Source organism: Penicillium canescens (assembly GCF_028828765.1).
Source record: "Penicillium canescens strain IBT 15451 chromosome Unknown utg000008l_segment0_segment0, whole genome shotgun sequence".
In the NCBI taxonomy this organism is placed as follows: domain Eukaryota; kingdom Fungi; phylum Ascomycota; class Eurotiomycetes; order Eurotiales; family Aspergillaceae; genus Penicillium; species Penicillium canescens.
The window spans coordinates 2,259,653-2,278,880 of NW_026703970.1; the positions used below are offsets into that span (position 1 = coordinate 2,259,653).

Genomic DNA, 19,228 nt, shown 5'->3' on the forward strand with positions numbered 1-19,228 from the left:
ATTAGCTCTTGCTTTTTTCTATTTGTATCCATTGCTAGGTGATTCCAGTACACGGGGAATTCACCCACGGATTACAAATTTTTTTCAATAGTCATACTGTATTGCACAATCTGTTAGTGGGTAACCAGTACCAGGGAACAAGATGAACCTTGGTCTCCGTAATTCCCGATTTGACGAGGCTAAGCACTTTCCACGTGGGAATTCGGGTCGTCCGAGCTCCCCACTATATAGCCCCATCACCCCCAACCAGCAAGAGGCTCGTATCGTCCAGAAGATGAGTGTAGGACTCAGACTCCACGGCCGGGAATGGGAGACAATTTTCGGTTGTCCGAAAAAAAGATTGGGTTCTTTACGGGAAGAACGATAATGTTCCGATCGGAACCCTTGGTTCCCTGGATTTGTTCCTTGTGACGGACGGTCTTGGAGGTTCTTCTGCTGGCGAAGGTTGTCGGCAACCGAGTCATAGATCGTTAATGCTAAAGACACCGGGTTGGAAGCAGTGGAGTCTGCAGGTAGAGCGTGGTTGCTCTGCTCAATTACCACTTTGAGCACCAGCACAAGTGTGTTGATCGTCTCGTATCTTTTGCTGGAGTTGGACCTCCTGGTTGAGAGTCTGTTCTTCTCTCTCCTGTAGGGGACGGATGATAGTGATTATCAACTGGTTCAGCTGAGGGACATCGGAATTAGATGCGATAGTGGTACGTTCTTCGTGTGCGCCCGTACCATATAGAATAGCTTGAGCGGGAGAAGCACACAGCGACGATATGAGGCCTCATTATCTGGCAGGTATCAAAGACGCAGACTCTGCTAGGAAAGGCGTGGCAGTTGCCACACTTTTTGGTGCCTGTAATTCGGACGCAGTGCGCGAAGGGACCCTTGCCCTCCCGACAGCAAATGCAAGGGTTGTCAAGGAGATCACCAACCACCTGGATCAAGTCAGCTTCGGCACGCTTAACGTAGTCACCAACCCAGTTCTAGAAAAGGATGGGGGTTGCAATGTCACAGCCGTCGACTAGGACAATCTCACGGAGGCTTAGCATTTCGATGTAGATCACTAGAAAGTCCGACATATAGCACATGCATGTGAGGATCTCATTAAGGGCCGGGCGAGGGCAGGCAAGGATCCGCCCTCCGCCCTTCTAAATGTTTTTAACGAGGTCTAATAACGACACCCAAGGACCAATTTAATTCTCCATCATATTCTCCCATTACGAGTAGCGATAGCAATAGTCATAATCTCGTGGGTTCATCAACTCGACAAGTGTCCGCGGTTGATCAAGGACGCCAAACTCCACCGTCGTATCCAAGGTCACTAGAGGGGTATTGACCTTGTAGAAAGAGCTACTGCTCCCATTCAGAGCATATCTCCTCCCCGCTTCATCCATGTTTTGCCACATAGTCCATAAGCGATCCATCATCCCATGATGCAGCATGAAAGCCGGGTCCTGCGGCGAGGCAAACAAGTCCGCCATATCCTTACCCAGGGACCGGTGTCCGGCATCATGAGGCCCCAGCGTAAACGCCTTCTTGAACGGGAAGTTCTGCATCGCCTGCTGAAACTCGGTAATCGTCCGTGTCGACAGCACCCGGTCGACCGCCACCTGGTTGTTGAAGTGGTCGATCAACCAGCTGTTCAGGCTCCGCGACAGGCAGCGCGGGTTGTCTGCAAAGGCGGTGGGGCGCAGCGAGTCTAGGAATCCTTCGCTCATGTGGAACGGCCCAAGCCTCACGGTCCAATTCATGAAGGGGCCGGAGTTTAGGCACCCGCCACCAGTGCCCCGGGGAATGGTCATCGTCTTTCCGTCGTCATACGGGTAGACGACGTCGGTCTCGGTTGGGTCGAATTCGCCATCGCCTGAGAGAGATGTTGGGCTGCCGTCGAAAAGTGGGCTTGCTGATAGATCGGGCCAGAGCGCCCAGTTCCAGTATCTTGGCACCATTTGGTGTTAATTAGAATGTACCTATCATCGAGCTAGAGTTGCGCTGGGAGATTTACGGCTGAGTACCCTTGTAGCCACATTCTTCTCGCAAGGCCTTTTCCCAGATCCAAACGAAATGCCGGTGCCAGGATAGAAATATGCCGCTGTTATGGGTATTGAGAGTATAGTTGATATGTGTCCTGCCTCGAGCACGCGGGTTAACCTTGTGGGCTTTTGACCATAAGACCGAGCAAGGTGTATGTACTCACGCGGCGAAATCATCATAACGACTTTGCACTCCGGGAAAATGCTCGGAAGGAAGGACTGGCGGCTTATGCTTCATACAGGCGACTGCTGTGATATAGTCGATGCGAGCGTCTGGCGTCAACTCGCCCCTATAGTGTTTACCAGTCAGCCTATGATATTGACGTTAATATAGGAAGATGTGGATGGCAAATTCACCATTCTTTTCGGACCTCCACCGTCGCTGGCGAACATGGACCCTCGAGTGTCGGTAACCCAATGCAATAGCTCGCCAGAAAAAGAAGAATGAAATTTCGGTCAATCCACATGGTCGGCGATTGGACAGTCAAGAGGCAAAGAAGCAAGATTACAGACACATACGGCGGCGTTTCTTTCATTATTGTTGGGATCAAGCTGCCCACTGCTTTTAAACTTTTGAAGGTGGGAAGTGCCGGTGTTCCTTGTTCAGATCCCTTGTTCACATCCCTTGCATATATCGACTGCATATGCGCCTCACGTGTTCTTCCACCTGCAATTTTTCAATTTTCTTTTGTTGTTACCCCAGTTATCCCGTGCGTTAGTTACAAGATGCAGATATCTATGCCTTTCAGCCCACCCAAACCGCTTCCAGTATAGGTGCGCCACAGTGGTAGACCATTCACTCCGTTTGACCAATTTGTCAACCCCACTTTTTGCAGCTATTCCCAGTCACACAATATGCCGAAGCAGTCGAAGATCCGACGAAGCTCGTGTAGTCGAGGCCTGTAAAGCCGTCCGTCCCCAAAAACAGTATTCATTGAAGATCGCGTGTGAATATGGTGATTCATATGAGGTACTGCGCGGTCGCGTCCGCCGCGGTAAACAGGCTCGCACTGTACAACAGCGCGTTAATAAAACACAATACCCACATGGACCTACCGTCGAATTCCTTCACACTATGGACCAGATCCACGCATATAAGATCATGATTTCGGAGACTTCCGCAGAGTTAGCACTTTTAAGAACTGGTCGGAACACGGTGCTACCAGACATTACTCCTCATCCAGCATCAAGCTCTTATGAGCTAGGTGGATTCACCGGACCCCAAACGCAAGTAATATTGGTAGTGGATTCATATATACGTCTTTCGTTGTATATTTTTGACTGACAGTATCTCTAGCATTCGCGGCCGAGCGAGTGGGACAGTGCAAGACCTACAACGATGCGCGAGTGTCCCGAATGTCGGGGCGATATTCACAATGCCCAACGCTGCAGAACGGCATGTGGAGCCACACCATCCGGACCTCAGTATACCCTTCAATGAGTGGTTGTGTCTTGACTTCAGACCCGGCTACGACCTGAAATGCCCCGAGTGTGGTAGGACATGGAGTGAAGGAAGAGCCTGTCGGAAAAGTGCCACTGCGCACCGGCTGGATACACATGGCAAGCCCACAGGACCCTGGCAATCCTGCCAAAAATCAGCTACTGTGGTGTCCTTAATTTCCGATGAGGAGGAGGGATGAATTCGAGCGTCGGCTACTTTGAAACGGCTCTACAGATGTAATTGTCTTTGACTACACAATATTCTTGTCATGCCTGTCAAATTAATGATTGCTACATCGGAAAGAACGAGTAAATGATATCAAGTGTATACATAAGAGAAGGTGTGATTTTGTCCCAAATACTAACCTGAATCAATCCTAATAAAGGCGTCAATCATCTTTGGTTGTCCACTATACTAGCTTTAATAAGAAAATGAGTGCTGATCATTTGGGGCTCTTCAATTTTCGAGCTTAGTTGGTTTTTGCGGCTCTGGCAGCACGTGTTGTCTTCAGCACCTCACCCGTCCCACGTTCATGTCTCTCCGTGCTTCTATCCTCCCCTCGTTCATTATTTTATTTTTTTTATCACGCATGGCGGCAGGGCACGAACATCATGGCGCAAGATCCAGATACTCTTATGCCAATGAGCTTGACCTTCTCGATTGAGGGCATGACGCCGTCTCAGTACCAGCCACTGGTACGTTAGATTCTCAGTCACTGATGAACAGGATTTGACTCCTCTATTCTCTATAGGTTACTATAGGAATCACTTGCCTTGTGTGCGAGATGCCAATCCCCGGCGGCTAGGGTGTTCTTGACAGACACTATGCCAAGTTCCGTAAGTTTCCATATCAACGCCAATAACTTGGAATACCAAGCCAATCCCTGCAAACAGATCATCCAAGCAGCCCAAAATTCATCCTTTATCTAGTCGAGCGATACTCTAACAGATATTATGGGAGAAACTGCCTATAGGTCAGTCTATCTACGAATGTTGTTCTTTATTGTGCTGACATTGGATGTAGAGACACGCAGAGGCTTACCGTGAGGATTCTTTCATTTTCAATGCTTTCGTGCGTACTAACCTTGGTCTAGATGGCTAGGGCCAAAAGCTCAACCTAGTTGTTGTCCCAGTGTATGTCTTAAGCCCACCTCACGGTCGAATATCTAACTTACAGAAATACGAGGACCTCAACATTATATAATTCAATTTCGAGTCTGATTCAACTCATATATGCCACCCTGTCGATGGAAAGCCATTGTTAGGCTATAAGCAGCATTTCCGGAGTGCAAATAACGACCTATGCTCTGTGCGGGGGACCCACTGGGCAAGCCGATTTTCCACAGGTAATCACACCCACACGAATGAAGGACTTCGATGGACGAATTATCCGTGACTCATTCAAAAATGGTATATGCCCCCTAGGTGGCAATCAAATTGTTAATCGGCTTCAAGACCAGCTTCTGCCTATACCAGAGCTTACTGGTATCCGCCAGTATGGAGAGCCTACACCTTCACCACTACCGATCGAACTTTCATCCTCTAGCGTCGAAATTACGCCTAGGAAGAGCGAGCATCCAGGCCCTCAAAAAGAACCAGAAGAAGTTATCTAAGCTATTTCACGATGACAAGCTCTTCCAGAATCTCCAACAAAACCGACAACGGATTTTTAGCATAATAAGATCGCAGCCGAGAAGATTGCTATCTCTAACAAAACAATTAGCCGTATACGAGCCACCGAGGCCACTTTACGGCATCAATATGCTAAGCGACAGGTTAAGCCGCTCAGTCACTCAGGGACACTTACTATACGAGATGTAGTTCGATCAATTGCAGCGAGGAGGGTAACAATGCTGCCGCGGAGGAAAAGCGGCTAATCAAACAGCGTGGAAAAAAAGTATTGTGAAAGGCCACCACCACAGCCTACGGGGGAGAGTGCTATATTAATCGAAGCAGCGAGAGTAGCGCTTCAAAATAGCGAGAGTTTCTTTATAGTAGCCCGCTAATGTGTTGATAAATAGTTGGAATGGCGTCACATTGGTCTATCGGTGTGAATTAGTCTAGCGCTGTTGCGTACCCATACCGCGAAGCGGTGTGGGTAGGCCGAAATGCATAGATACACCTTCTCATTTTACCGATGACTTCGAGAGGCCACAAGACAAACGGTAAGACAGGATAGTATGGCCAGTCAGTCCCAGTCTCCAATTTGGGAAAACCCAGCAACTGGCGTGAACGTGCCATGTGGACCATACACGCTGCCATCTGCCGTCCAAGACCAGTTGTAGTTGGGATCATACGAGGCCGAGACATTCAACCCGACTGTAATCCAGGCAAACAGCCCGTCTGACAGATCGGGACCCAGGAAGCTATATTCCAAGACCGGATCGGAATTGGTGTTCTCAGTCTCGGTAATGAAGAATCCATCGTCGATATTTCGCTGGAGTGGCATTGTATTGGTGTCGTAGGGGTATGAGATTTCAACTAGATCGATCAGGTTTTGGTCCCAGAAAAACTGACCCGCATCTAGTTGTTGAATGATAGACTGGTTAGTATCACCCTGTCCGAAGGCCAATGGGGGTTCGGGGTCTCCTACAGGCAACGGTTCCTCCACTCACTGTGTTATTGGGTAAGAAGGTGGCGTTGAGATGGGCAATAACATGAAAATGGTTTGCCCGGTCGTGATAATGTCCAGGGAAAAGGGTCGTAAACTGCACCACCCCATCCTGATCACTCTTCTGGACTCCCCGTAAGAATGTTTTGGCGAGATTGGAAGCATCATTGACGTTGCCATTGGCTTTTTCCATGAAGCCACCCTGAATGCTACTGTAGACTCCAGTGGCATTGGCGCTCCAGATCTCCATACCAAGTCCGACAATCGGCTCACAGGTCTCGACGTCTATAAATTGGGTTTCAAGGATGACCGGAACTCCTGGCTGGCCGTCAATCACGTTCTCACGGACATATTCACCCCTCACCCAATACGGGCCGGGTCCGGTCTCAACGTTGAGTACACAGGTCCTATTTCGGAAGATGACACTCTCCGGGGTCAAGGGCGTGTAATGATGGGTGGAGTGATGGTTGGTCTGGTTGATGATAGCAGGGTTGTTATCTCTCGCAGTACGGGATGCCCGTTTTGCGCCGACAAAGGTCTGGAGCTTCGCTCGCCGACGAGTGATGGCTGCATGTCTAAGTCCGGCATCTTTGAGCTTGGTATGGCACACGGGCAATGCCTTCCCTTCTAAGTTCTCCGGTGCTTGCGTGGCGGGATAAGAGGCAGCGGAGATGAGGGGGATACCCAGCGCCAGGATGACAATGTTGGCAATATACATGCTGCTACTTGTGTAGAGTAAACCTTGTCGAGTTCTCTGGAATAATGACTGATTTCATACGATAGGACTGAAAAGAGGATTGGGTGGTTGACCTGAGGATAGCACACACCACTCCCCAGCTGAGTTATCATCTGCAAGGGCGGGCTGGGCCGGACAGAGAGTTCGTTTGAATCATTTTACACATGGTTTTGCAGGGTGATCCGGCAGTATAAGAACTCAAATAGCAGTGTCATGTAGTTACTGGGGCTCGTTGTTGCTCTTGCGGTTAGCATACTCGCCCTTAATTACCCAGAGGTGGAGCTCTGACAGGGGTAGTTATGTGAGAGATCTCTGGTAAAGGATATAAAAAGTGGATGCAAGGGAGGTTGAGGAGGAATTTAAGGAGAGAGATTGATATCGAGGGGAATACCTCGGATCGGGCCCATCGTAACACCGACGCCCGAAGCGGGACTTGCGCCCTTGGCGGGCCGGGGGGTTAAATTCAACGATTTGCTGCTACTGCTTCGCGTGCTAGGTGATGCGCTCAAACGGAATACTCCCTGTCCTCTCCCGTTGGTGGCTATAGGTTGACCTTAGCACCTACATAACCCAGCAGACTCGGCACAGAGTCTACAAGCAGCCTTAGCGCAGCTAGAGGATCAATTCATTCATTCGTCATCAATTAACCAGATTCATAACCCCCTCGCCTCCAGCGCCCCCCGTAGCGTCTCCTGGAACGCAAAGACATGCTCTGTATTCAACATTGTATAGTGCGCGCCGCCCACCTCGTGGAATCTGGGCTCAGACCGCGTGAAATCCCCCCACTTGCTCAGATGGTTCTCCTTCCACTCCTCCTTCGAGGACGCCACTATCGCCAACGGATGACAGTAAAACACGTCGATGCCGGCAACTACTCCGTCCGGTTCATAGTCGACCGCCATGCTCTGCAGAGCAAATGCCACACTGGCCCATTGGCTCAGAGCTGGTGCTGACAGCGCCAGCTCCGTGAGCCGCTTATGGTCGACCTCCTTGAGCACCCGGTCCAGGATCTCCTGCCGAGGCGGTTCGACCCCGGACCCGTCATCCAGGTCCGCCGACAGCTCCCGCGCGCGCCCTTCCTTTATCAAATCCAGGAAGTAGCACAGGTGCAGCAGACATTCCTTCCAGACGAGCTGTCGCATGCGCGTCTTGATGTGTGGCGGTAGATTGAACGACCCCAAGAACGCGACCTCATCGCCCTCTCGCTCGAGGACCTTCCCAACCTCGAACGCCAACATGGACCCGTACGAGTAGCCGGCGATGGCATACGGGCCGTGCGGCTGCGTCTCTTTGATGCGCGTGTGGTAGGTGCGCACAGCCTCCGCGATGGTATGGAACGGCTTCTGGCCGTGATCGAACCCCCGCGCGCGCAGCGCATACACCGGCCGGTCGACGAGGAACTTGGCCAGGTTCAGGAACACCATCACCTCGCCTACCCCCGGGTGCACCAGCCAGAGCGGCGTCTTGTCCCCGTGACTTTGCAACTTCACGACCGGGTCATACGCCTGGCTACAGTCGGCGCTGCCGCTGCCGCTGGCCCTCTGGAGCGCGTCTGCCAGCATCCGCACGGTTGGCTTGGTCATCAGCGTCACCATGGGAATCTCATGCGGCAGCTCCAGATGCTCTTCGAGGTTCTTTTTGAATTTGATGAGCTCGATGGACGAGATGCCCAGGTCGAAAATGGGGAACTCCACGTCAAACTCCTCGGGGAGGTCCGGAAACGAGGCCCGGAAGACGGTGTCCAGACGCTGTTCCAGCTCGCTCGTGGGCGGCTCGTGGTTTGCTCGACGGTACGCGCTCATGAGCTCGCAATGGGCGACCAGCTGCATCTGTAACTCGCCCTGGCGGTAGGCGTCTTGGATCCGGCCCCGAGGTAGCTTGCCCAGTGCTGATTTCTGCAGCTGCGACTGCTCCAGAGGGAGGATGACCGACGGTCGTGCACCCACAGCCATCATGACCACGCGCGCAATGGCACTGGTGGTTTCCGCGCGCGCTTTGCTGTCGTCTGGTTCGTAAGCGGGGAGATACACCAGCACGATCTCCTCGGTTGCGCCGCCGGGAGGGAAGCAGGCGAAACAGCATGTGAAGCCAGGGGTCACGCCGGGGAGGTTGGCCTCGTCGATGGACGACTCAATCTCCTGCGGGATGTATTTGACGCCGTTGACGATGATGATGTCCTTTTGGCGGCCGACGAGCCGCAAGAATCCGTTTTCGTCGATCACAGCCTGGTCGCCCGTTTGAAACCATCCGTCCGCCGTGAAGGCTGTCTCCGTCGCTGCGGCGTTGTTGAAGTAGGCCTTGAAGACGACCGGCCCTGTAACCTCGAGCCTGCCCGTCGTCCCGCTGGATAGGACGGTTGGTTGGCCATCGTCACCGTCTGTCACCCTCATTTCGATCCCAGGCATGCACTGTCCCACCGAGGCAAATGGGAGGGAGCGTTCGAGATCATACCCCGGACCCTGCAGATTGAAGATGGCGCCCGCACAGGTCTCGGTCATTCCAAACCCGCAGACGATCACGTTGGGCGGCGCCCCATACTCCCCGAGTAACTTGGAGACTTGGTCACAGGTCTTGGTGACGTTGGCCTCGCCACCGGAATTGAGGTATCGCAGCGCGGTCAGGTCCCAGGTACGCGTCGGGGGACTATCGTGAAGGGTGGCGCAGAGTTGCGCCAGGAAGAAATTGGGCGCAAAGGTCTGGGACACTCGGTGACGATCAATCAAATCCAGCAGGAGGAGCGGGTTGGACAGAACATCCGGGGTCGCAACATGGACCTGGTCGCGGCCCTTATATATGGCCAGAAGGTGAATTTCGACCAGGCTGGCGACGTGGTCCAGGGCGATCCAGTTCAGCAGCGAGGTGTTCTCCGGCGACGGCAGCACTGTGGCCTTTCCCGCGACGGCGGCCAGGATCTGCCCGTGCGTCAGGGTGACTGCCTTGCAGTAGCCGGTGCTTCCGGAGGTCAGCATCAAAGCGGCGATGTCAGCATCGCTGGGCTCGCTTGCGGTGTCGTCGGCACTCTCGGTCGCCGGTTCGTCGATATCGAACGAGTCGACATAGACGGGGGTGATGAACTCCTGTCCGCTGAACTCCAGGCCTGCTGCCACTGTTGTCAGGCAAGTCGGCTGCGAGAGAGTATGCGCCAGATGCTTTAGATGGCGGGCGCGGACGTCTGGGTTTTTGGAGAAAGGTGTTGCGAGCGCTGGGATATACCCGGCCAGCATGGCCGCCCAAAACCAGAGTACCCCATCCCAGTGGGTATGGAAATGCAGCAGAACGACCGAGCCCGGTGCCCCAACATTTTTTGCACGAAGGAGGCAGGCTGCCTTTCTTGCCGCCTGGAAGAGCTCGTGGTAGGAGCGTGACTGCGGTACGTCTGTGTTTCCCGAAGAGTACGTCAAGATGTGGCCAGTGGACTCCTGGGAAGCCACTGCCTCCAGCATATGGGGGAGGTTTCTGAACGACATGGCCAGCGTCACCCTCTTTCTCTATGTGTATATTATATGTGTAAGTCGAGAGTTCAGAGGAGTAATCTAGAGAGGTAGTATTGGCTTCCTACTGGTCAGCTGGGGAGGCTGGCTGTCTTTCTATATAAGATGGCTTTCGGGGCTTGGCCTCCTACATGTCTCATGCAAGGTGATCGAGATCGTACGTGGCACCAGAACCTCCCAGATATGGGCAGGATAACGAAAGTCTTGATATGCATTTGGGTGGGTCCCTTCCCCCTTACATCGGCAGTGCAACAGTCGTATCTGCTGGAATTAAGCAACTGCTCGTGGCAGGGTAAGGAGTCTTGGGCCATGTGCGCCTGATTCTCTATTCTAGCATTGCACCACCTGCACATGACATGGTCAATCCGGTTCAGATAACGCAGTCTGGCCCATCGTACGTCCTGCGGCTAGAGATACACGATATGGGACCTTTATAGCTTCTCGTCATCTCTGTATAACCGGACTCTTATGCTGACTTTTCGGTGAGATAGTACCGATAGTATGCATGATCAATCACATTCAGTGAATACATAGACAAAGCCTGCTGTAATATTGCTTGGAATTGAGATGTCCCCTACAGCTGGTATGTAAATCGGTTGTGCATCTCTATCGAAGACTGTCTTTGAAATGCAGTGAAATTCTAAAAGTAGACTACTCGATGGATCGACATGATAGGCCGTGGCCTGGTAGTCGAGTTTTATCAACATCACACTTAAGCCCCAATCCGTTGGATTGGACACTTTCATTGAAAGCAGCTTACTTGGCCAATGCTCACACTATTTCTCCGTATCTAGTATAGGATAGCCACTCAATCCATCCTTGCCCCAAATTCCTCCCACGCCTCCTCCCACCCAGCAGACCGAACAAACATGGACCCCTCATCCGGCACTGAATCAACACCTGTATATGTAGAAACACGTCTATGATTAGCAAAAACCCTGTGGGCAGAATGCAAACGAGAAACGCAAGATACTCACATATATTCCCTAGCTTTAACCACGCATCCCCCGTCATCAGAAACCGACGCCCCTTCTCCCTCTCCATCGCAGCGCAGACCCGCTCCGCATGCGCCAGTGCACGCAACATTTTCGAGATATGCCCGTCCTCCTGGGGACAGGCCATACCTTTCGCGAACAGCGTTTCCCAGTCCTGGCGCGCCGGATACGCTGTCAGTCGGGCTGGGTCGAGGGCTGGACATCGGCAGCAGGCATACATGATGAGATCGTTGCGGCCGCGCCAGGTGAGTAGGCGGAGTTTGGTTGCGGTGGAGATGAAAGGGAGAGAGAGGAGGTTGGAGAGGAAGATTGTGGCGTTTACACCGTGGATGAAGAAGAAGTCGAGTTTGAGTTCTTTGGTTGGGTTTTGGCTGGCGGCGGTCATGTATGCTGTATATCGTTATTAGTGGATGAGGAAGTCGGTTGAGTTGCTTAGGCAGAGCGATTGTGTATGTACCATTCACATCCATTATATCCGCGATTGTCTCGTCGATCTCGTCCTCCGCTACTGTAAACTGACTGATATGGTGGACCAGCCGGTCTGTAGCCCGGTCGCACAGCGTCTGGATCTTGTACATATCATCCCAGTTCGGGGCGTTTGTGACGCTCGCATCGGAACGCATCTCGTTGAGGATCTGAAGCATCGGCTTCTTCTCCTTCGGAGAAGATGGCCGAGTCTGCTCAGCTGGCATGAGTACCTTTTCCAACGACCAGGTCCAGTGGATAGCCGTTTGGGCCAATGCCTCAGCGACCAGGCAAGGCTGGCGGAATTCCAAGGCGTAGCCAAGATGGATCCATGAATGATAGATTCCTATAAACATAAACGGGTGAACCGAATCTGGTTGGTTGTGGTGTACTCGAGGAGTGCCTGCCGGCGCCGTGATGGGTGGATGATAACGTACCACTAAACATGCGGACGAGCATATCATCGCTGCGTTCATCACCCTTGAAGAGATACTCGAGTAGGACGTCTTCGACGCTTTTCTTCGCGAGCTCCCGCTGGAAGAAGGCGAGGAAGTTCTGATACTGCCGATGATTTCCCGTGAAGTTCTTCCAAGTGGCCTTGTCGGAGAGGGCCTGGACGACGGACTCGTCGATGGCGATAGCGGGCCATTGTTGCTGCCTTGCGCGGCAGTAATGTTCTTTGAGGGATTCGGCCGAGGCCCCGAGTGTATAGATGGCGAGGAGATGGTGGACTATGTGGTCTGGTTTTGATATAAGTAAGGGAATAAAACTGGTCGTTGGGCAGCGAGTATTTGCCATACCGTGCATTCCAGCGTCTCCAAAATATACATGGTGGTTCTCCATGTTCTCCTGTAGGAGGTCGTTGAGGGTGTCAGTGGCATCTGCTCGCATGTTCGAGCTGAAGATGGCTGTATTGTGAGGTTCGATGTGGATTCTCGTTGGAGTAGCCATAATTATTTGATTTGTAAGGAGGAATTATATGTACCTAGTCTGTATGGGAGAAGAAGAGAGATAGATCTAATAGAAGTGGAGGGAGGTACCTATGTGTGGTGGATGCATGATATCTCCTGACCTAATCCATCCCGCATCGGCAATTTGATAGATCATAAATGAATGCCACGTACCAGCTTGGAAAATGAACAACCCTTACCTCAGGTGATCTGACATGCCTAAGTCACAGACAATTGACCGCTCTGTTGGCTATGACAGGCACCTATATTCCCCGACAATCACCATCACTTCTACATCCTACAATTACTATCACAATTGATGGCTTCCACTTTCCTTCATCGCATCCACAACCCATCTCTAGTAAGAATCGGTACCAGAACCAGCATACAAATGGCAACCTTAACGATGAAAGCAGCCCGCGTCACCGCCTGGGGCTCACCACCTTCATGCATAGACACCTCAGACCTCCCACCACCTCTGCCCTCCCAGCTCCAGCTCAAGGTCCTCGCTGCCGCTGTTCCGCGCGTTGTTCAACTGCGCGCAAGCCGCAAACATCCCAGTGCATCCACTGCGGTTCTACCATTCGACCCGAGCATCGACGGGGTCGGAATTGACGAAGCGACGGGTCAAAAATACTTCATCCCGACGCTGGCCGCACCGGTCTTCGCCGAGCGAGCCAACGTTGATCGCAGCCAGCTTATCCAGCTACCCGCCGAGGCAGATGCAGTGACCATCGCCGCACTCGCAAATCCCGTCACGAGCAGCTGGATGGCGTTGCGGTGCCGGACCGTCGACGGGTCCTGTCTCCACCGCACTGTGCTCATCCTGGGTGCGACCAGCGCCAGCGGCCGGGCAGCGGCGTTTGTGGCCCGGCTTCTGGGCGCTAGTCGCGTGGTCGGAGTGTCGAGATGTCAGCAGACACTGGATTGCGTGGAGGGACTCGATGAACGGGTCGTTCTGCCGCCTGAAGGAGAACCTTTGACCATGCCTGATAGTGTCGGGTCGGTGCAAGTTGTGCTTGATTATGTGGGTGGTCCGGCTGCTGTCAGGATCATGCAGGCGGTGGAGATTGGCAAGGAAGACTTGCAATATATCATCATTGGGGGTTTGGCTGGGCAGGAGAATCTGGATCTACCGATGCGAATGGTCAATACCAGACCGATTCGCATCATGGGGAGTGGAATTGGTAGTCTAAGGAGGAAGGAGATCAACCACGAAATGGAGGGATTGGTGGGTGCGATTGTGGAGGTGGCAGCGAAGATGGAGGAGCTGCCCTTTGAGGTTCTTCCGGTGCCGTTGGCGGAGATTCATTCGGTCTGGGGCAAAGAGGCAATAATGAACACGAAGAGGGTTGTCCTGGTCCCGTGACATAGTATAGGCAATATTATTGGAAGGTAATCCAAGTTTTCCCATCTATACGACCGCATAATGTCGTGGCTCTTCTTATGCGGCGATAAACAAGAATATTGGTTAGCATGTGATGCTCGTCTGGCTCCTGATCGACGTAATCTAGAAGAGCAATTATCAGGCCTTCAGATATCATCTTCACCGGTAATAAGCGACATTCAAATGATTAAAGATGAGATAACTCTCTCACTTGTCACTGTCAAGTTTGTAAAGAATGGTGGAGTAGGCGCGATAAAGCGGTTGCCGTGGAAATATATATGCAGGGTGGTCTCCATATACCTCCCCTACGAGAGGGTGATTGCGGCGCAATATCGCAAATAATGCAGTCTTTTGTCTTCCTTGAGTGCTAATCCTCTGTCTAGAAGTTACCTCTAGCGATATCAACGACGACCGCTTTTAGGGGCAAATGGACACACCGCCGACGGCCACCAATGAGATGAAGTGGCCGCAAGGATGGAGCTTCATGTTTTCTTCAATTTACACTACCTTCTTTCCCCTCCCCGATAGCACATGTCTACTTTCCATCGGTAGCTGATCCAAAGCCCCCATTAAGTGCTTTATATTGATTGGTCACTTACATACTTCTTGCAATAGAGGTGATGATAAGACCTAATGCATAATACATTCAATATCAGCGTTAGGCTCTTCAATAATTTCCAAGCCTGGCAGTCAAGTATACCATTGAAATGTCCATTGGCGAGGAATATATGGATAGTCGAGGCATAAGATCGTCTAAATAGGAGATAGTTTAAATAACAACCAAATTACTAGTATTGGCGTTGTATTTTGGCAGCATTGGGCTTCATTGCCTATTTGGAATTAATAAATCTGCACTTCTACGCACCTAGTAGGCCCAGCCCGTCAAGGCCAGCCTTTGGCAGCCGAGTTTCACCATCTACATTATTCCGCTGCGATTATAACTCGATGGCAACCCGACTAAGCTATGTACAGACTGCAGTACCAGGGCACTACTCTGGCGTGTTTTTCTTTATAACTTTCCTTTTTTTAAGGTCCAGTGAGCTGTCTTCAGCATAGAGATGGAATGTGGGAGGATACGCGAAGAATGATTTAACAACATAACCGGGAAAAGTTCAACAAAGGAAACCGAAACTATGAACACGATCTTTCAGAGGTATAGTGGCAGAATACAATAATTCCGACATCACAGCCACCTCGACAAAGCATTTGGTCTCAGTAAGACCCGAATCGAACCGAGGTTAGGTAAAACGGATCATCTCGTTTCTCTTCCAACTTTTTAACCAACTCATCAACATCCCAATTGCACCATAAGAACTTCCCACGTGCAAGCTTCGCATCAGAGCTCGCAGCCCACACCGTGAAGTGTGCTGGCAGTTTGACTATACTAGGGAATGTCAATCAAGCGTTGCTGTACAGAAATACTGATATCAAGATACTTCCTGTCATCGAAAGGCACGCCGGGTGGTCGACCCTTTTTGGCCATGTCAGTCTCTATAAGACCGGGATGAATCGTAAGGACGTGTAGGTCTGGATTTTCCTCGGCTATATACTCGAAAAGCTTTATCACCGCAAATTTGGATGATGCGTACGCCGAGCTGTTTGGTGCGGCTGTGGCAGGGAGAGCTGTGACGGCACTGCTAATACCAACAATAGCTGCCCCTTCGGAACGTTGAGGAAGGAAGTGTTTGGTAACAAGGAACGATCCTTTTACGTTCGTCTATAGGCGGTAAGTTCTTTCCAAGCTAGAATGCCAAGCTCCAGGGTAAACATACCTCGAAAGATTGCCACCATTCTTGCAAGTTCGAGTCCGTGATTGGACGACTTTCACTTAAAAATCCAGCATTGACGATGAGAACATCCCATGCTCCAATCTCCTGAGCTGCACGCTCTACCGATTTCTCGTCGGTTACGTCACACGCATGGGTAGTAATATCGATACTCGGAAACTCCAAGCTTACCAGTCTCTTAGTTTCTTGAAGAGTTCGATCAGTGCGGCCCAAGATGTGTACCACAGTTGCACCAGCAGCCGCGAAAGCTCGAGTCATTTCACGCCCAATACCTACATCACCGCCCGTGATGGCAATCAGACATTAAAAGCTGCATCTGGGAGGGGTTAATGGCAGGGTAGGTGGTACGATGCCATTTTGAGACCGGGGCTGGTATAGGTGTCTGCATTTCGACGGTTGTATTCTATTGATCCTAGTATGAACACAGAGTGAGTTAAACGGACGTGGTAACGTCCAGGGTGCATGATCGGCGGGCTTTCAGCTTACCAGCAGATACTACTCTTCGAGCTAGGCGGTATATTCTCTGTGTCAAGAAAGTGTGATTAGAGATGAACTGAGCCAATAAATAGATAATTTGGGGCTTCGCTGAATGTCATTAAATATCTCCAAGCCGAGGCATTTTCTCAAACGTCAAATCATCAGATGAAATTGCCTTCGCGAGACTCGGTTTAAAATCTCTCCGAGACCAAACCTTGCCGGAAATAACAACCCGATCGTATGGTTCTGTCTTTGAAGGTTTTGTTGTGAAGTCATCTTGGCGATATGGGATTGTTATTAATTACATCAGCTTTTTCTTGGGGGTCTTTTTTTTTTTTTTTTTTTTTTGCGGTAAGCCGCAGTGTTGATTACAGGGAACCATGGTACTGTCTCGGACTGATTAGTGACCGACCGCCACTTCACCGGAGTGATTGGTATCTGCCAATGCGGGGGAATCCCGAAATTGGATGCGTCTTAAAGTTGCAAATCGACACTTTCCTATACTGGGATCACAGGTCGCGGCGAAAACTACCTAGTCAGACAATGACAGCGTGAAATTGAATGGAAATTACCGTGATGACGGATGTGTAGGGGTAACCTACGGCGTATCCCTCGAGGGATTGAGGTGATTATTAGGTACTCTATGTTGTAGTGACCGATATGCCGGTTTCATCGGAGCCTGGATGGTATAGATATTGCTTAATTGCGGGCCGGTCATAGATTCCTTCATGCGGTACTGGCGGATCGGAGCATGTATAAATCACCGGGTTACGCTAGCAGGTCACGCTTGATTTTCTCAACGCAGTTAGTTGGCGAAAACTTGTTTAAGGCAGCCGCCTTCCTCAATCTGGTTGCAATCCCGGGACATATGAAATATGGCTTCGACCATGTCTATCCAGCTTTCAGATCGATAGCGACTCCCAAACATGAACTCGGCGGACGAGGAGGACTGATATCCTGGGATTATATAAATGCGGTTTTCTTAATTTCTGGTAAGTGAAGCAATATTTGGGTTTTGCCGTAGCTGATCAGTAGGTGACAGCACTCCTTAATTGGAGGTGGAGTGTCAACGCCGGTCCTCGTGGCAACTGTGATAAAGCTATATTTTGGACGCAGTTCATCGCTGGAGGAATTGCAGGTTTCCGGTATTGGCAGGCCCGCTTCCTTCCTCCAATACTTACACTCTGGATTGCTCCCATCTGTGCCTTGGGTGGGTGGGTGCTAGTTGATTGAGACGATTCTATGTCGCTGGGTAGGGAAATGCCAGGCGATTCTATTATGACAATTGCAGAGGGTAACAATCCCCAGTTTAGCTGGAGCTAGGGCAGTTAGGCACTGAAGTTACATCTACATCGTCTGCAATTAAAACAAGTGGAGGGAGAACATTGTATCTATAGCAGTTGTCCAAGGTGCTATTACCCGGACCAACTCTCTATTAATAACCAAACACTCACAGGCCGTTCCCTGCCTGATATCTGACCTATACGTATTTTGATTCAATGCATTTAGGACCACTTCGGGATACCAGGGCTCAATACTGAGCTAAATATATTTGCACTGCGATTACAAAGGTTACAGAATTAGAAGGGCTTGGATCAGGTTTATCGAAAGCATTTTGTAGAATATCTCGCCAAATAGAACCTACACCTCGGCGATTTTATCAGCAAACCGGAATCACTTTCTTGTCAACTATCACTGATTAATAAACAGGTAAGCAACTGCCTTGTTTCGGATCCACATTTGGCCCTCGGAGTGGCTAAACGGAACCAAGTTTCTCCGCGGGATTCCTCCGCACCTTTTCAGTCTAGATGCCGGCTCCCAACTCCGCAAAAGTGTGTAAAATATAAAATAGACAGTATCCCTTTCTGAGCTACAATCAAAACCCAACCCGCATCCCGAAGAGCGTTTTCCAGAACATCGATAATAATGTCGCATTTCTATCCGAGAGTCGAATATGCCGAAGACCAACCTATGGCACGAACGATCCTCGCAACCCATGTCCTTAGCCGTGGTTTCCAGTTAGGGTCGGCGATTGGCCTACTTAACAGCAGTATCAAAGCCCTTGTCAAACGTTTGCCCTTCACTCTTCCTGTTGCACTTCACTCCGCTGGCCTAGGAGGGGCTATTGGGGCTGGAACAATGGGGATTGGCCTGATAGCTCGGATGTGGGGCCGGGATGAGATCGAGTGGATGGATCGCAGTTGGAGATTGTTGAACAACCATGGACAAGTGACTATTGATCACTGGAGTGAGGCTGGAGCAGTTTTGGGTGCTGTCGCCATGGTTGTGATCCGGTCACCTGGAGCTGGGTTGGCAGCTTGGCGTGGTCAGATCGGCGGTGCGGGCATCGGATCACTGATTGGGGTCGGTTGCGGCATGTGTGCCAGTCGAGTATTGCCACAAGAAAGGGAATGAATGGTCTTAGGCTACAGGCCTCACATGAAGCGATGTCAATATGCTCGACTACTCATTTCCAGTGGCGAACTTCGGGGGCTACGTGGAAGATTGTAGAGTGCAAGACGAGGAGTTTATCTTAAAGCTGCCTTGCTTCGTGTGGAAGCCCAGTCTGTGGTACAGTTAGAGAGTATTTTGTCGAAAGTGCAACTATTAGGTGTAATTAAATTATTCACACATTTACCCCTTTGCGAATTTAGGTTTCGACATCAACATACCTTTAGAGGGTGACACAAAAAAGCACTTTAAGCGGGATTGAGGAGAAGTCGAAGGAGCAATGGAAGTTGTTCGAATGCTGTGAGGGATTGGGAAACAAAAATTGGAGAGGCGAGGTTTTGTATTGTTCGTCTCCCAATCTTCACGGCTCTTTTGGATCATTTTGAAGGTGCCATGACCGAGTGCGAGGTTCTG

The 19,228-nt window shown here is 50.9% G+C and overlaps 11 protein-coding genes across 11 annotated transcripts; 6 read left to right on the forward strand and 5 right to left on the reverse strand.

Moving 5' to 3' along the window:
* Positions 1–764: 764 nt before the first annotated feature.
* N7446_011728 (uncharacterized protein) lies at positions 765–1,016 on the forward strand (the record flags this gene model as incomplete). Its single annotated transcript, XM_058520470.1, has 1 exon — positions 765–1,016. The coding sequence occupies one exon, from the start codon at positions 765–767 to the stop codon at positions 1,014–1,016; it is 252 nt and encodes an 83-aa protein (XP_058367994.1).
* Positions 1,017–1,208: 192 nt separating this feature from the next.
* Positions 1,209–2,617, reverse strand: N7446_011729 (tyrosinase family protein; the record flags this gene model as incomplete). The annotated part of the gene is made up of 4 exons (XM_058520471.1): positions 2,382–2,617; positions 2,189–2,335; positions 1,997–2,119; positions 1,209–1,929 (listed from the first exon to the last, which is right to left on the reverse strand). Exons 1-4 carry the CDS (start codon positions 2,558–2,560, stop codon positions 1,209–1,211), a joined length of 1,170 nt encoding a protein of 389 aa, XP_058367995.1. The 5' UTR covers positions 2,561–2,617.
* Positions 2,618–3,400: 783 nt separating this feature from the next.
* Positions 3,401–3,664, forward strand: N7446_011730 (uncharacterized protein; the record flags this gene model as incomplete). The annotated part of the gene is made up of 1 exon (XM_058520472.1): positions 3,401–3,664. One exon carries the CDS (start codon positions 3,401–3,403, stop codon positions 3,662–3,664), a length of 264 nt encoding a protein of 87 aa, XP_058367996.1.
* Positions 3,665–4,076: 412 nt separating this feature from the next.
* Positions 4,077–4,668, forward strand: N7446_011731 (uncharacterized protein; the record flags this gene model as incomplete). Its single annotated transcript, XM_058520473.1, has 3 exons — positions 4,077–4,160; positions 4,227–4,301; positions 4,642–4,668. 3 exons carry the CDS (start codon positions 4,077–4,079, stop codon positions 4,666–4,668), a joined length of 186 nt encoding a protein of 61 aa, XP_058367997.1.
* A 984-nt stretch (positions 4,669–5,652) lies between these two features.
* Positions 5,653–6,793, reverse strand: N7446_011732 (intradiol ring-cleavage dioxygenase; the record flags this gene model as incomplete). Its single annotated transcript, XM_058520474.1, has 2 exons — positions 5,653–5,987; positions 6,058–6,793. The coding sequence occupies 2 exons, from the start codon at positions 6,791–6,793 to the stop codon at positions 5,653–5,655; spliced, it is 1,071 nt and encodes a 356-aa protein (XP_058367998.1).
* Positions 6,794–7,464: 671 nt separating this feature from the next.
* N7446_011733 (uncharacterized protein) lies at positions 7,465–10,278 on the reverse strand (the record flags this gene model as incomplete). The annotated part of the gene is made up of 1 exon (XM_058520475.1): positions 7,465–10,278. One exon carries the CDS (start codon positions 10,276–10,278, stop codon positions 7,465–7,467), a length of 2,814 nt encoding a protein of 937 aa, XP_058367999.1.
* Positions 10,279–11,110: 832 nt separating this feature from the next.
* On the reverse strand, positions 11,111–12,713 carry N7446_011734 (questin oxidase family protein; the record flags this gene model as incomplete). The annotated part of the gene is made up of 5 exons (XM_058520476.1): positions 11,111–11,202; positions 11,280–11,687; positions 11,755–12,108; positions 12,200–12,502; positions 12,563–12,713. 5 exons carry the CDS (start codon positions 12,711–12,713, stop codon positions 11,111–11,113), a joined length of 1,308 nt encoding a protein of 435 aa, XP_058368000.1.
* Positions 12,714–13,103: 390 nt separating this feature from the next.
* On the forward strand, positions 13,104–14,081 carry N7446_011735 (uncharacterized protein; the record flags this gene model as incomplete). Its single annotated transcript, XM_058520477.1, has 1 exon — positions 13,104–14,081. One exon carries the CDS (start codon positions 13,104–13,106, stop codon positions 14,079–14,081), a length of 978 nt encoding a protein of 325 aa, XP_058368001.1.
* Positions 14,082–15,311: 1,230 nt separating this feature from the next.
* N7446_011736 (SDR family NAD(P)-dependent oxidoreductase) lies at positions 15,312–16,144 on the reverse strand (the record flags this gene model as incomplete). Its single annotated transcript, XM_058520478.1, has 3 exons — positions 15,312–15,478; positions 15,522–15,816; positions 15,872–16,144. The coding sequence occupies 3 exons, from the start codon at positions 16,142–16,144 to the stop codon at positions 15,312–15,314; spliced, it is 735 nt and encodes a 244-aa protein (XP_058368002.1).
* A 1,024-nt stretch (positions 16,145–17,168) lies between these two features.
* Positions 17,169–17,596, forward strand: N7446_011737 (uncharacterized protein; the record flags this gene model as incomplete). The annotated part of the gene is made up of 2 exons (XM_058520479.1): positions 17,169–17,355; positions 17,406–17,596. Coding segments are annotated over 2 exons (378 nt in total), but the record flags the coding sequence as incomplete, so codon positions are not given.
* A 693-nt stretch (positions 17,597–18,289) lies between these two features.
* Positions 18,290–18,778, forward strand: N7446_011738 (uncharacterized protein; the record flags this gene model as incomplete). The annotated part of the gene is made up of 1 exon (XM_058520480.1): positions 18,290–18,778. One exon carries the CDS (start codon positions 18,290–18,292, stop codon positions 18,776–18,778), a length of 489 nt encoding a protein of 162 aa, XP_058368004.1.
* Positions 18,779–19,228: the final 450 nt, after the last annotated feature.